The sequence below is a fragment of the Loxodonta africana genome, chromosome 10 (assembly GCF_030014295.1).
Source record: "Loxodonta africana isolate mLoxAfr1 chromosome 10, mLoxAfr1.hap2, whole genome shotgun sequence".
NCBI lineage: Eukaryota > Metazoa > Chordata > Mammalia > Proboscidea > Elephantidae > Loxodonta > Loxodonta africana.
Window position 1 is genome coordinate 47,599,767 of NC_087351.1, and position 16,349 is coordinate 47,616,115.

The 16,349-nt window shown below is 36.6% G+C and overlaps 1 protein-coding gene across 8 annotated transcripts in view; it reads right to left on the reverse strand.

Moving 5' to 3' along the window:
- Positions 1-16,349, reverse strand: part of RALGAPA1 (Ral GTPase activating protein catalytic subunit alpha 1) — a 258,926-nt gene that overhangs the window by 129,319 nt on the left and 113,258 nt on the right. For 6 of the 8 annotated variants that reach the window (XM_064292405.1, XM_064292400.1, XM_064292402.1 and 3 more), the window contains 5 exons: positions 13,034-14,599; positions 11,086-11,210; positions 9,234-9,450; positions 7,714-7,890; positions 1,781-1,933 (listed from right to left, as the gene is read on the reverse strand). In XM_064292405.1, coding sequence (XP_064148475.1) covers positions 1,781-1,933; positions 7,714-7,890; positions 9,234-9,450; positions 11,086-11,210; positions 13,034-14,599 — 2,238 coding nt within the window. The remainder of the gene's footprint in view (positions 1-1,780; positions 1,934-7,713; positions 7,891-9,233; positions 9,451-11,085; positions 11,211-13,033; positions 14,600-16,349) is intronic. The other 2 variants (XM_023546116.2, XM_023546115.2) reach the window with 1 other exon arrangement.

Genomic DNA, 16,349 nt, shown 5'->3' on the forward strand with positions numbered 1-16,349 from the left:
TAACATCTCTAAGGCTACAATTCCTCAGCTGTAAAATAGATGCTTTGGCTAACTACCATTACAGCTCTCTTCCAGCTCAATGTATATAATGGAATAGGCTATAGAAAATCACTTAAAAGTCAATAAATATATCCATGCATCAAATGAACACTGGGAACTAAAAATTTTGTAGAAAGACTCATAAGTTCACAATTTTTCAAGTTTGATAATACCCCAATGTACCTAATAATTTCCAGTAAGTTCTTCTTTATTATATATAACATCACTTACTCCTACCACTTAAGGTTTAAGATACTATTTTCTCTTTCCATACAAAGTACACAGTAACTGTAGCATAAAAAAAGTTATTATTAAAGAAAATTAGTCTTTCTCAAAAAATAGGCTTTTGGTATAAAGCCACTCAAACAAAACATTACAGCTTTAACCAGTGCTACTACTGCCTCCCTACTCTTCAACTGCTCCGTAATATATCAAGTAATCAACTAAGTGGTCTCTAACTTACCCTTCTCAAAGCAAAGCTAACAAAATTTTAAACGATAAAAAGCAAGTAACGATGTGTGATCCTTGACTAAATCCTGAATCGGGCTGGTAGTGGTAGCTGCGGAGGAAGGCGGACAGCTATAAAAGGTATTATTAAGACAATGCTTTGGGAAATTTGACTATAGACTGAAATAATGGTAATGGAACAATGTTGAATTTCCTGAATGTAATAACTACATCATGTTATGCAAGAAATAACTTATTCTCAGGACATAGCCACTGACATGTTTGGGCTGGTGTTATGATATCTGCAATTCTCTATCAAATGGCTCAGTGAAAGAAGGAGATGTGTGTGCATAGACAGAAATAAAGCAGATGTGGCAAAATATTAATAACTGGTGAATATATATGAAGGATTATGGGTGTTCATTTTAGTAGTCTTGCAAATTTTCTGTATATTTGAAACTTTTTCTACTGTTGGAGGAAAATTATAAACAAACAAAAACCCATCACAAAAACTACTCAGCAAAAGGAGGAAAACAAAAGGTCTAGAGATAATCCACAAACGAGAAAAATCAGGCCTTATGTAACTGCAAGGTGAATGCATATTAAAAGAACGAAAAAAGGTCCAGAACTTATATGGTTTTAAATTACTTCAGTTGTTCAGAGAGTAAATGTGCTTTCCAATGAAAACTAGCTTTGTGTATTACTATAGTAAATATCTCATAAACTATGTCTCTCACCAAAGGTTTTTTTGGCATATCTGCAAAATGTCTCTTTATCCTGATGCTTGTTATATACCATGCAGGATTTAACCAAATAACTTTTTTTTTTACTTATAATTTCTAAGGTTTCCCAAGTACTTTTAAACATTTGCTCAAAAATAAAAATACTTCATTTGGATCATCTGCTTTTAATTTAACTCAATTGGTATAACTGCATAATTAAAATCAATAAAAAAATTTTTATTTGATCAACTGCTTCAATGAAAGCCTGATTAGTATTAAGAATGATGATGCCAAATTACATATGTTCTGTTTTAAAAAATAGCACTGTATTAATGAATGTTAACATAATGCACAAAAATAATGCAACGTACTAATTCTGGAGCAATAATAAGTAAACAAGAGCAATAAAAAATGTTATAGTAACAAATTTCCGAAAGGCTTAGTAAATTACAATAATCATGCATAATCACGAGATGGCTTATTTATCTGAGATCTTTCTGACACTAATGCACTAATATAATTTAATTTTACTGAAAGAAAAACATGGCAAATTTCTAATTTCCAAATATTGCCTAGATCATCTGGCGTCTGAAGAACGGAGTGGTGGAGCTTCTCATCAAGCTGTAGGTCCTTCTGTTCCATGTGATCTATATTCAGTGTAGAAGGGGAAGGTGTCTGTGATCTGGATCCCAGAGCTGAATGAACTGGGGAAGCACTTTCTGAACCTGTAAATATAATTTAACAAAATCACCATAAAGAGTATATTCAATCCTGTACCTAAGATGTAATGCTTAAAACCTCAATAAAAAATAAACTGAAAAGATAAAAAACAGGTTATAAATTGGCCAAGAAGAACAATAAAATATTAGTATTTGTACAAGATTTTTTATCTAGAGGTCTCATCTCGTGTCTACCACGGAACTACGATGGAATCAGAACTGGATGTACCAGCTAACAGAAGCCATCAGTGAGAGCTAGAATGTCTACTCCCATTCCTGGCTCACCCACAGAAACGTGAAGTAACTTTTCTTTCTGGTACTCATTGTTACAGTATTTTCCCTAATTCAAACTTGAGCAATTCAAGAGTAGAGGCATTGCTCATTGCCGTTCCATACAACACTATCAATGCGATATTACAGTGGTCCCCAGCAGCCCGTAGCCCTCTCCCTCATATCTCAACTTCTTACTTCAATCCATTCTCCATAAAGCAGCAAAAAGTTCTAAAAATATAAACTGATCATGTCACTCCTGAATTTAAAATCCTTCGATGGCTCATCACTGGCCTCAGGATAAGCCCAAACTTCCTAGTATGGTTTTCAAGTCTTTCTGCAACTTTCTTACCTCTCCACATTTCCCCTAGCCTCTCTACATTAGGAAACCCTGGTGGCATAGTGGTTAAGAGCTACAGCTGCTAACCAAGAGGTCGGCAGTTCAAATTCACCAGGCACTCCTTGGAAACTCTATGGGGCAGTTCTACTCTGTCCTATAGTGTTGCTATGAGTCGGAATCAACTTGACGGCTGTGGGTTTGGTTTTCTTTTCCCCCCCTCTACATTAAGCTCTAGCCACAGAAATTAACTACTTATATTTATCAAAATTCATCAGACCTCTGGTCTTTTCCACATGCTTTTCCCTTGCATGGAGCCCTAACCCTTTTCTTCTATGGTTATAATTTTTTAGATCTCAGTTTATACACTGCTTCCTGAGAACCCTAACACTCTTTGCTCAATTTTATGTCTTTCAAACATAAACAAATCTAAGAACTGCTTTAGTTTCTCAGACATCTCTGCAGTATTATTAATGTCACTGATTAAGACTATAATTCCTAATAATAATTCCTAGTAGAGTCCTAGAAATAGTTCCCAGGTATAGTAAATATGTTACATATATATTAAAAATTCGTAGAAATTATACAAAAATCATCTAAAGGCAAAAGGCCTAAAACAAGTTCTCTGTACATATCAAGTTTTCTTTTTAGAAACTTTCATGTGGAACTAATACTAAAATTATCTGAATTCTAAGAGAACTAAGAATCTTTTGAAAACACAGTAGTCTGATTAATAGCTTAAAGTAAACTAGAATTAGGCTTATACAGAGAAAACTTTCTAGTTGTCTGAAGAGCACAATGTTTAGAAACCCTTTCTTCTAAAGAAGGGCTGCCTACAGATAAAGAATGTGCTGGGATTCTTTTGAGTCACAGGCTCTGGAGGAATCTGCAGTGGATCTCAAAATAGTGAGAGAACTTCTGAGGTATTTTATTATTTCGACTTGGATATTTTACCCTTTTTAAAGTTTCAATAATCTCTCTAGGCTATCGAAAAATTCAGAATCTTGGGAGTATTAAAATCTGTGCTATAGTAGAATATAAAACCCTACATTTATTTTTTCTAGCTCACCCATTTTAAGTGTACAGTTTGATGGATTCTGGTAATTGTATACAGTCCTATAACCTATACCAATCAAAATACAGAACAGTTCCATCACCGTAAAAACCATCCTTGTGCCCATCTGCAGTTTTCCTCCTCTGACCCCTAATCCCAAGTAACCACTGATAAGCCTTGTCACTATGGCTTTGCCTTTTCTAGAATTTCATATACATGGAATAATACAGTATGTACTCTTTTGTATTTGACTTCTTTCACTTAGCATAATGTTTATGAGTCAACTATGCTTCTATAAATATTTAGTTCTTCTATTGCTAACTATTAGTCCATACTATGAAAACACTGTAATTTGTTTATCCATTTATTAGTTAACGGACTTTGAAATGTTTTCTATTTTTAGCTACTGGGAATAATGCTGCTATGAACTTTCACATACAACTGCCTGAGGGAAATACCCAGGAATGGTCATAAGGTAAATGTATGCTTAACTTTATAAAATACTGCCATATTTTTCCGTAGTGGCTACCTCATTTTACGTTCGCACTAACAATGTAAGAGATCTTTCCAGTTGTGCTACACCCTCTTCAACAGTTGATACTGTATTTTTAACCTGACCTGTTTTAGTATGTGTATAGTGGTATCTTGTATGGTTTTTGTTATTTCCCTGATTACTAGTAATGTTGAGTATCCTCTCACCTATATTTATTTTATTTTTTTATTAACTTTTATTGAGCTTCAAGTGAACGTTTACAAATCAAGTCAGTCTGTCACATATAAGTTTATATACATCTTACTCCTTACTCCCACTTGCTCTCCCCCTAATGAGTCAGTCCTTCCAGTCTCTCCTTTCGTGACAATTTTGCCGGCTTCCAACTCTCTCTATCCTCCCATCCCCTCTCCAGACAGGAGATGCCAACACAGTCTCAAGTGTCCACCTGATATAATTAGCTCACTCTTCATCAGCATCTCTCTCCTACCCATTGTCCAGTCCCTTTCATGTCTGATGAGTTGTCTTCGGGGATGGTTCCTGTCCTGTGCCAACAGAAGGTTTGGGGACCATGGCCGCCGGGATTCCTCTAGTCTCAGTCAGACCATTAAGTTTGGTCTTTTTATGAGAATTTGGGGTCTGTATCCCACTGATCTCCTGCTCCCTCAGGGGTCCTCTGCTGTGCTCCCTGTCAGGGCAGTCATCGATTGTGGCCGGGCACCAACTAGTTCTTCTGGTCCCAGGATGATGTAGGTCTCTGGTTCATGTGGCCCTTTCTGTCTCTTGGGCTCTTAATTGTCGTGTGACCTTGGTGTTCTTCATTTTCCTTTGCTCCAGGTGGGTTGAGACCAATTGATGCATCTTAGTTGGCCGCTTGTTAGCATTTAAGACCCCAGACACCACATTTCAAAGTGGGATGCAGAATGTTTTCATAATAGAATTATTTTGCCAATTGACTTAGAAGTTCACCTATATTTATTTTTAAGGACAACTGCAGTAAAAAGCATTTATTATAAAGTAAGAATTTTTTCTGATATTTCTCTTTGATTAACATAAATCCTGTGATAATGGAAATGTGGATCTAACGCAAGTGGCTCCTGCCCTCCATTCAGTGCCCCATTCTGCAATGGGGAAAACTAAAGTTTTTACTTATACTCTGGGAGAAGAGATGCGGAGAAGAGGATGCAGGATGTAAAAACAGATGACGGGTTCCTGCCAATCTAGTTTTCCCCTGGCTCAATTTAGTCTGTCTGAATTGGCTGAGGAAACATGCCCCGGCTAACACATACATGCAAAAACCGCTGCACCAGTCTTGTAAGTTGCAGTCAATGACAGGAAGCAAAAATCACCCCATTGATATTTATGCTGGAATGCATAACTACTATGAAGTGGCATCAAACTTCAGTTGGAACAAGAATGAATTTGGATCGTTGTTGTTGTTAGGTGCCGTGGAGTCAGTTCCGACTCATAGCGGCCTATGCACAACAGAACGAAAGATTGCCCGGTCCTGTGCCATCCTTACAATCGTTGTTATGCTTGAGCCCGTTGTTGCAGCCACTGTGTCAATCCACCTTGTTGCGGGCCTTCCTCTTTTCCACTGACCCTGTACTTTGTCAAGCATGATATCCTTCTCCAGAGACTGAAACCTCCTGACAACATGTCCAAAGTATGTAAGACGCAGTCTCGCCATCCTTGCCTCTAAGAAGCATTCTGGTTGTGCTTCTTCCAAGATAGATTTGTTCGTTCTTTTGGAAGTCCATGGTATATTCAATATTCTTCACCAACACCACAATTCAAAGGCGTCAATTCTTCTTCGGTCTTCCTTATTCACTATCCAGCTTTCACATGCATATGATGCGACTGAAAATACCATGGCTTGGGTCAGGCGCACCTTAGTTTTCAAGGTGACATCTTTGCTCTTCAACACTTTGAACAGGTCCTTTGCAGAAGATTTACCCAATGCAATGCGTCTTTTGATTTCTTGACTGCTGCTTCCATGGCTGTTGATTGTGGATCCAAGTAAAATGAAATCCTTGACTTCAATCTTCTCTCCATTTATCATGATGTTGCTCACTGGTCCATTTGTGAGGATTTTTGTTTTATGTTGAGGTGCAATCCATACTGAAGGCTGTGGTCTTTGATCTTCATTAGAAGTGCTTCAAGTCCTCTTCACTTTCAGCAAGCAAGCTTGTGTCATCTGTATAACGCAGGTTGTTAGTGAGTCTTCCTCCAATCCTGATGTCCCGTTCTTCTTCATATAATCCAGCTTCTCGGGTTATTTGCTCAGCATACAGATTGAATAGGTATGGTGAAAGAATACCACCTTGGCGCACACCTTTCCTGACTTTAAACCAATTAGTATCCCCTTGTTCTGTCCGAACAACTGCCTCTTGATCTATGTAAAGGTTCCTCATGAGCACAATTAAGTGTTCTGGAATTCCTATTCTTCGCAATGTTATCCATAATTTGTTATGATCCACACAATCGAACGCCTTTGCATAGTTAATAAAACACAGGTAAACGTCTTTCTGGTACTCTCTGCTTTCAGCCAGGATCCATCTGACATCAGCAGTGATATCCCTGGTTCCAAGTCCTCTTCTGAATTCGGCCTGAATTTCTGGCAGTTCCCTGTCAATATGCTGCTGCAGCCATTTTTGAATGATCTTCAGCAAAATTTGGCTTGTGTGTAATATTAATGATATTGTTCTATAATTTCCACATTCAGTTGGATCACTTTTCTTGGGAATAGGCATAAATATGGATCTCTTCCAGTCAATTGGCCAGGAAGCTGTCCTCTGTATTTCTTGGCATAGACGAGTGTGCTGCATCCATTTGTTGGAACATCTTAATTGATATTCCATCAATTCCTGGAGCCTTGTTTTTTGCCAATGCCTTCAGAGCAGCTTGGACTTCTTTCAGTACCATTGGCTCCTGATCATATGCTACCTCTTGAAATGGTTGAACATCAACTAACTCTTTTTGGTATAATGACTCTGTTTATTCCTTCCATCTTCTTGGATCATGTAGTAGAAATTCCAGAACTACAGGGTACTACTTGCTCAGGCTCACTCTGACCACTGCATTAACTTAGCAACAATGGGAACCTGCATTTTGCATGACTGCATTTCCTTAACCCCGCTTATATTATGGTGGAAGGTTTAGGCACATAGTTTCTGAAAAACATAACTTACTGTATAAATGCAGAATAATAGCATATTGAAAAATAAGGCCTTCTATTGGACAGTGTGCTTTATATGCTTTGTATAATAAATACTTGGCCAAATAAATCTATAAAAGTCTAGGCTAGCTAAATCTGAACAAAGATGATAAAGGTATAGTGCCTTTAAACCTGTTTTGGTTATCTATCTAACAATCGCTGAAGAAAATGTTCTAGTATATATGGGTGTTTATATGCAATTTTGCGTAGAATACTAGAAGTTCACAAAACTCATGAAGCTTACCTACGTTGACTCCAGGTTGAGAACTCTTAATGTTCTTTTTTTCCTCCTCCATTGTTACATAAAGATGAGTGAAACTAAACAGTAATAAGTAATACCTATAATCTCTAAAATTCTAAACAGATCTTTAGGAAGGCTTAAAATATGCACTAAAGGAATATATTCAAGTAACTTTACCAGTGACCGTTGCAACTTCAGCAGAGAAAGCTTGTTGATTAAGACTGCTTGTTTCAGAATCTATGTGCAGTGTGGTCAGACTAGCCACTTCCTGTTCCTCAGCACTCTGATGATGGCCGGAACCTGAATCTACATCAGCAGAGGCTGCAATCCCAGTGTCAGCTCCAAAACCAAAATCTACAAGAAGAAATGCTTGTATGAGTCCCAGTTAGAAAAGAAATACAAGAGACACAGCTACTCCAGCAAAATGATCAAACATTATCATTCCCCCAAATCTATTCTACTTAAATACCACACCAAAAGAAAAAAGAAGCCAAACTGTTGCCATCGAGTTGATTCTGACTCACAGTAACAAGTGGCTCCTGTCCTCCATTCAGTGCCCCATAGGGTTCCCAAGGAGCACCTGGTATATCTGAACTGTCAACCTTTTGGTTGGCAGCCATAGCTCTTGGCAAGTGTAAATAATGTAAATAACATTTTTAAGATTATAATTACAAACCTATTTTTAAAGGTTTTCCTAGCTTATTATTAATGAAAATGATGGTAAAAGACACCGCTCTCACACACGTTTTCTTATAGTTGGTTATGTACTTATTATTGCTCGTCAAGTATTTTATAGTCTTTGGTAGAGGTATATACAATAAAAATGGCACAAAATATGACAAAAATTATCTTTCTCTTAAATCCTATTCCTAGTCTGAGTGAGATCAGAGTAGAATACCATGCATGAAGGCAGGAAATATGTAATTCTCCAATGCATCTCCCAGCTTTTCACAAACTTGGTTACCAAGGTTTTGATTTTTTCTTTTTTCTTTTGGTGGTGGGGGTGGGGAGGGGGTCCTTAACTGACTACCAGTATATTACAGAATTATAGCAGAGTAGCTAGGTAGCAGCAATATAGTATCAAATAATACCACTGATGTTGTTTTAGCATGGAGCAATTATTCAAGACAGATTCAGGAACCCAGTAATTCTATTCCATCCAGATTGCTACAAAATGCTGTAATTTTCAGCAATATCATACAAAGGACTATTTTAAGAAAAATAAGCATTTGGTATAATTGCCATAATTCTCAAAGTTTGTTTGTACACTGAAATTTGGCAATGAAAAAGTGAAAGAATCTCTACAGTAAAGTCTTCTGTAAATAATTCTTGTTATGAATTGCTATGTAGGTCAACTCATAACCACGACTGTCCTTTATTCTAACATCAAGTTGATTCTGATTTTTTTTTCCATTCTACATTTTTGGCTTTAAAAATGCATTTGTTTTATGAAAGGACAGTGTTTTTTAATTTTTTTTTTTTAATGCCCTTAGTTTGGCAAAATAAAGTGGTTTCAACCTGAGGGGATTTCCTAAAACGCCTTTTGGAATTTCACTGAAAAATGGAATAGAAATATGTGGAAACCTTTGTCCTAAGAAATACTAGAGAGGATGGTGATGACTATGTAATTCATAATTCAGTCTTGAACAGAAAACAATCAACAAAAGACATACTGCTCAAATAGAAAAGATACTTGCTGTCAAATTTTCGGCCATCATACTGGAAAGCGCTGAAAGAATCCGAATGACTATCTGAGCTGATAAGATCACTGCTCCCTGCACTAGCAGGGGAAGTCCACTCTGAGGGCACACCTGGATCATCAATAGGGCGCATTTGGCTCTGCTTGTTTAGAATATCTGGAAGGTCTTTGGGAATTTCGAGGCTGCCTGGACTACTTCCTCTTCTTGTCATAGTCTAAAAATTCAAGAAACATTTTATCATTAAAAAAATCACAACAATAATTTTAATATTCTCATTAAGCACCTGAAAACCTTACATTTCTGATATACTCATAACACTAAATATTGAGATATAGGGCCTGCAGTAGGAGGGGGATAGGAAACAGTCACCAAAAGATCTATGTAACTGTATAGGGCTGGAGCCTGAACTACTGTCAGTCTGCCTAAAGCAAAAACCCAAATATCAGATAGTGCTGGGCCTGAGACTCTTAAGCCTCAACAGCATCCACGGAGTGAATATAAATTAAGGCAGTAGAAAGAGCAAAGTATTCAAATGGAAAAAGAAGAAGCAAACAGAAGACACAGTAAGAGAGGAGGAGGGAGGGAAAAATGAGCAAACGCGATATTCTATGATTTTTACCCACTCAAGAAAAAAATTAAAATAACTAAAACAAATGTAAATATAATATAACTACAGGCTGTCACTAAAGGTAAGTTGAAACCCAAACTGAATATGACCATTTTTTTAAAAAAATCACTTCCACATATATCTTTCCTTAATAATTATTTCTGTTGCCCTCGAGTTGATTCCGACTCAAGTGACCCTATAAAAAAATGCAACCCAGTGACCCTATAGGACAGAGTTAAACTGCCCCACAGGGTTTCCAAGGCTGTTATCTTTAAGGAAGGGAACCCTGGTGACTCAGTGGTTAAGAGCTCTGCTGTTAACCAAAACACCAGCAGTCCAAACTCACCAGCCACTCCCTGGAAACCCTATGGGGCAGTGCTATTCTGCCCTATAGGGTTGTTATGGGTCAGAATCAACTCAACGGCAACAGGGGTAATTTTTACGGAAGCCGGCTGCCACATCTTTATCCCACAATTAACGATTACTAGAGATAGGGTCACTACGGGTCTCAATCGATTCAACAGCAACGGGTTACAGATCAAATACCTTCCAACCCCCCACCATAATCCCAACATTCAATTTTACTGTAATCTATTGCAAAGTTATCTGGAATGATTAGGCAATCAATATTTGTGCTATCAAAACTATGGAAGCTGGGCCAAAAGACCTATATTGCTATCTTCCCTGATGAGGGCTAGCAACAGGCACCAGGGCATTATGAACAAAAATGAACAAAAAGTGAGAAGACGGGATGGGACCAAGAAGGCAGTAAAAGTCCTTGGGTGGTCCAAAGGTTAAGGTGCTTGGCTGCTAACAAAAAAGTTAGAAGTTTGAGGCCATCCAGAGGCACTTTGAAAGAAAGGCCTGTTGACGTACTTCTGAAAAATTAGCCACTGAAACCCCTATGGAGCACAGTTCCACTCTGACACACGCATGGGATCACCATGAGTTGGGGTTGACTCAATGGCAAATGGTTGAAGAAGGTAGTGATTGACCCCTATGTAACTGAGTAAACAGATAATTCCAGTCTTTCACTCTGGTCAAAACTATATGCCTGCTTATTTTATGTCCTTGGATAAAAAATATTATGAAAATGTAATTTTAAAAATCTTAACAAGCCAATAAAGGGTGAAATTTTTTGAGGCTTTTTTGAATTAAAATTTCCATATACACACACACACAGAGGTACGTATCTTCTAATTTCTCTACCCTCCTTCCTAAAATCAAATAAATAAAACTCACCAAGGCATTACCACTTCGAAGACGTTCTGCTATAAACTCATCCATCAGATCAGGAACATTAGCACCGCTGCTGCCAGTATCACTACTAAGAGGGGGCAGCTTTGCACTCATGTCCTCTTTATTGGCTAAAGATAAATAAATAACTACATATAGTGAGGAAAGACTTAACTGCCTTTTCTAAATTTGAAACAAACAAAAAAATGCAAAGTATCTATGCCATATCAATTATTTGCCAAACATGCATTTACAAATAATTTCCCTCCTCTTAGATTTAATTTTAAGAATTAGTAAATTGGTATTTACTTTTCTTAACTAAGCAGATGTTAGTCAATCTTCATTATGACCTTAAATAGCAAGAAAGCTTATAGATAAGCACTAGTTGAAGTTAGGTTAAGATTGCCTATAAAGAAACTGGTATAATACTTGTCTTCCTTCTTATCTCTATGCTTCTATTTAAAGTCTTAATAATTTATAATTCTTTTTTTTTTTCCAAAGAATATTTCCAAGGAACATATCCTTGAATCTATGTAAATCTCAGTGAGACACAAATGCATCTGACTTTGGATATTTCTAAATACAATTTTTTTTTAATTTCTGTAATTTTAATGTAATGTTATTTCTCTCCACTATAAAATCTAATTTTAAATAATTAGTGCTCAAAGGAAAAAAAATGGTTTATTTTCACGAAGGTGTTTCTCTAAAAATAAATAAATAAATAATCAGTTTTATCTTTTTATGGGTATAATATACATTACGATTTACATTAATAAGAAATTTTTACACTTGGAAAACTAACTTACAGAAAATAACATGCTATTTATGTATTTCACTATTAGGCTGCAGAAAAATTATTTCTCCGCAATTAAAAGAAAATCAGCACTGTATATATTCCTAATGAATTACTAAGCATTTCAGGTTAATACACTGGTCAGAAGCTCACTGTGAAATACCATTATCTTTATATTACTGGCCAGGCTTTGCTAAGCTATCAAACACTGCCCCCATGTGGCATTAATGGCTCAATGCAAGATGCTTTATACAGCGTTCTGTTAATCATGCTAACAAAACCGTGTTAAAACAAATAAAATCAAAACCTACCTTACTGCTGAAAGCTGATTTTCTATATCTGAAAAGTTATTTTAACTTTGAATCAAGATGATAAAACAGTTACCATAATCTTGTTTTCTTTATTCTGTCCATAGAGGTTCCATATTTAAATTATGATCAGCTATAATGAAACCTTTATGCACATCTAAAATCTCAGAAAAAAGAATATAATAAGTGTTTCAAGGATGTAACTTGCATTTTAGAAGAATGAATGCAAAACGGAAAAGCCTACAGTATGTTTGGAAATGGCTTAATGAAAAGTAACTAAATCTACTTTGAGATTTAAGAAATTAATTTCCTCTTCAATGACAGTTAACTAAAAATGTTGCTGTTGGTTGATTTCTATTATGTTATCTAATATCAAAGTAATTTCTACCAAGAAAAAGTATAAAACCAAGTAAAGAACCAGTAAAAATGACTGAATTTGATTAAATATAGATAGTACCCCTTTAAATATAAACTGTAGCGGGGCTGGGAAAAAGTATTTCAATTCCTCAATAAACTTAATTTTAATTTCAAGGCTCATGTGGTACACAGACCCAGAAAATGCTTGATTTAGGTAGCCTTTGAAAAGTCATTAAAATTTTCCCATATCATCTTCTTTCCTATCTTGTTCAGCAGCAAAGAGGTTTAACTAATGCCTTACAAGGGAAATTAGTAATTTAAATAAACCATTTATGCTGGGAAAAATACAGCTGGGAAAAGGCGCATGCATAACCAAACAGAGAGAAAGCAGTGACCATCCCAAAGCTTTTTGATTGCTTATAGCTTGCTTCAGTTGCATTAAGCCAAACTGGTGCTGTCTTTCTCCTTTTGCGCTCTGCACACTGTTAGTGCTCACCTGCAGCTTTCCTTCCAAAATAGCCCATTACATGACTGTACAGATCCCTCAGTGGAGCCTCTGGTGGCATTCTGTTCTGCCTCTGTGGGGAAACATTTGCCTTCGGCTTCGAAAGAGCATGTACAACAGTTTTATAAACGCCACCCAGGGAGCCCTGCTGTAGTCCTGCCTCATGACTTGATGACCTAAGAGTACTACGGCTACCTAACTGATTACTTGCGATTCCTTCTTTTTGTAACATGGTGGTAGTAGTCTCTGTGGATTCTTTAATTGTTTTACTATTTACTGATGCTGTGCTAATCGTATCTAGAGGCCTGTAAACACCAGGTCTGACTAGCTCTGTAGCACTATTTGAGCTGGTATGAGTGTTGCTGGTGCTGCTGTTATTACTACTAGTACTACTACTACTAGTACTACTACTAAAGCCACTGAGCTTTCGCAGTCTCATCTTCCATGGAGCCTCTTTGTTTTCCAGAGGATTATAAAACTGAACAGATTCAGTAGAGGGTCTAAAAGTAACATGAACACTATTTCGTTTTTTAGTAGCAATTTTCATGATTTTGGCTCTGTGAGTTACTGTTTCAGACAAGCTCCTTTTAGTTGGAGAAAGCTTGCTAGTGTTTGTAACATGAGGCATTCTGTGGTTAATGGGTGCTTTTAGAGTAACTTTCTTGGCATGCATAACATGTGGGGCAGTGATGTTTTCATTCATTTGCACACCCTTAAGCTTTTCAACTAGTGTTAGATCCACACAGGCATCTAATTCAGTGGCTGTCTGTCTATACAAATGTTTCCTCTTTTCTTTATCATAAGGGCTATCTGAACTAGGTTCTGATGACTGTTTATCACTGTTTGGTTGCTTAGATTTTTCAGAGGTCTGTGTTCTTATAAAACTGTCTAACTGGTTAGGTGCAATATTACTCATGAAGACAGCTGTGTCTGGTTCTTTTTGAAACTGCGTGTTTTCAGGAGTTCCAGCAAGAGGAGTGGTATTTTCTGATTTAACTTCCTGGTCTATGTATTCTAATTTATCTAAGGATGATCCTTCATCCCTATTTACTCCACTAATCACTTCCTGAGAAGCTGCATCTTTACCTATCTCATTTTTACTATGATTTTCCTGGTTTTCCTTAAGGTATTCTTTCAGGGAGGAAAGAAGATCGTCATCTCCTTCAAGGTCAATGTACTGGATTTGTTCAAAGGCTGAATCTGCAAGTTCTACCGGACCTATTAAATGACAAAGATGGTCATATATGCTATCACCAACTTCCAGAGAAGACTCTCTACTATGAGTATCAGTGATGTGGCTTTCAGTGGATCTAGTTATTGAAGAAGCCTCTGTGGAACTCTGCAAGCTTGGTGCATGACGGGATGAACTGTCAATGACAGGAACTGCACCTTTGGCTCGTTCAACAGTGAATGGTTCCAAGATGTCAGAAGTGCTGCTGCTTCGAGGCAATGGCTGTTCCTCATTCAAAGCACCAAAAACTTCATTTCCAGTGTCTTCACTTTGAGAAAAATGTCTGACTCTAGTTGGACGGGGAAGTATTTGAGCATCATCGATATCTGTAAAAGAGAAAAATTAATGTAGGGGAGTGGGAACTACAAGAATATAAAAAATAAGTACTAATTTCAACCATATCCTAATCATATGCTTTAAAATTAAAAAATTCTGAGGTTTCTTTTTTGTGAGCTCAATGGAAGAAAATCTTTAAAAAAAATACAAATCTGTTAAAAAAAAAAAAAAAGATGGGCACAAGCCAATACAGGATGTAGTGTCAATGAATTAGAAAACTACCAGAATACATTTTAAAATGTTAACATGCATAGAAAGAGACAGTGAGGTGATGAAACATTTGGAAGTGCAGTTAAAGATAGAACTGTGCCAATAAATCAAGCAATCAGATTTGCTATTCAATTTTTCCTACTTATTCACTTTCTAAGCGGGAACATTAAATAACACATAAAGCTGATCTAAATATCCCATTAGCAAATCCTAGGGCTTTCTTATTCGTAGGGTCTCATAAATTTCCCTGCTCTCTTCTTGAGCCGGCAAGAGGCATCTTCTTTTCTTAAAAGTTGGATTATCTGTTTGATCACATATTAGAAATGGAAACTTTCGCCCTCTTCCTAAAGTTCTCTTTGTCAGGAAACTATCTGTTCTACCGAGGAGTTTTAGTTCATTTTACTACAGTATTAAAATTTATTCATCCACAACAAGTAAAATTAATACATTATAAAAATAAATGGTACTTGTTTTCATTTCAACATAAATAGCATTAAAATCTGTTAGGAAGAAGCCTTACTTGCCTATTGTTAATCCTCTCCATTAAACAACATTAGCTTTTTAAAACTCTTCAAGAATCACAGATTTTAGAGTCAAAATGGACATTAGAGACTATCTAATTAAACTCTCCTACAGATGAGGAAATTGAGGTCCAAAGAAGTCAATTTCTCAAATTTATGATAAAGTTTGAGATACAGGTTTAGTGTTCCATATCCTTGCACTGTTTTCACTAAGTATATGCTAAGTGCTCAGTGAGGGTAAATCCTCAAAAGTATTCATGAAATCTAAAATCACAAGATGAAATAACATTGAAATTTTCAAATATACACAAAATCTCAAAGAGGAATTTTAGAAGTAAAATATAATGTCTATAAATCCACTGTGGTCTGTCTTTAAGTTACCTAGAAATAACTAAAAAAAAAAAAAAATCGGAAGTAAGCAAAATTTAACAACAACAAAAAAGGACAGAGTCAAAAAGTCAGATTTTCTACCTACTAGGCTTGTAACATAAAGGTTATAAGTAACAGAACTGTAACTGAATAATAAAAATGAGAAAATTTTGATCCAGAGTAAAGCAATGACTTATCTAAGATCACAAAGTAATATGCTGATGGCGCTAGGTAAAGAACTTAGGTTTTCTTGCTGTAGACTCTGAGACCAATTTCCTCATTTAGAAAATGGGGAGAGTAGTACACAGTGTAGGAGTCTGGGTGGCACAAATGTTTAAGCGCTTGACTACCAGCTGAAAGACCAGTGGTTTAAACCCACCCAGAGGTGCCTCGGAAGAGAAGCCTAGAGATCTGTTTTCAAAAGGTCATACAGCCTTGAAAACCCCATGGAACAGTTCTACTCTGCACACCTGGGGTCACCATGAGTCGAAGTGACTTGACAGCAACTAACTATAACAATACAAAGTGTTTTAGGGACCCATTATACAGACTAAATAAGACTCGTCCTTCTGCTATTTCATTACTACTACTCTCCTTGTATGAGGAAAACCTGGAGGCATAGTGGTTAAGAGCTACAGCT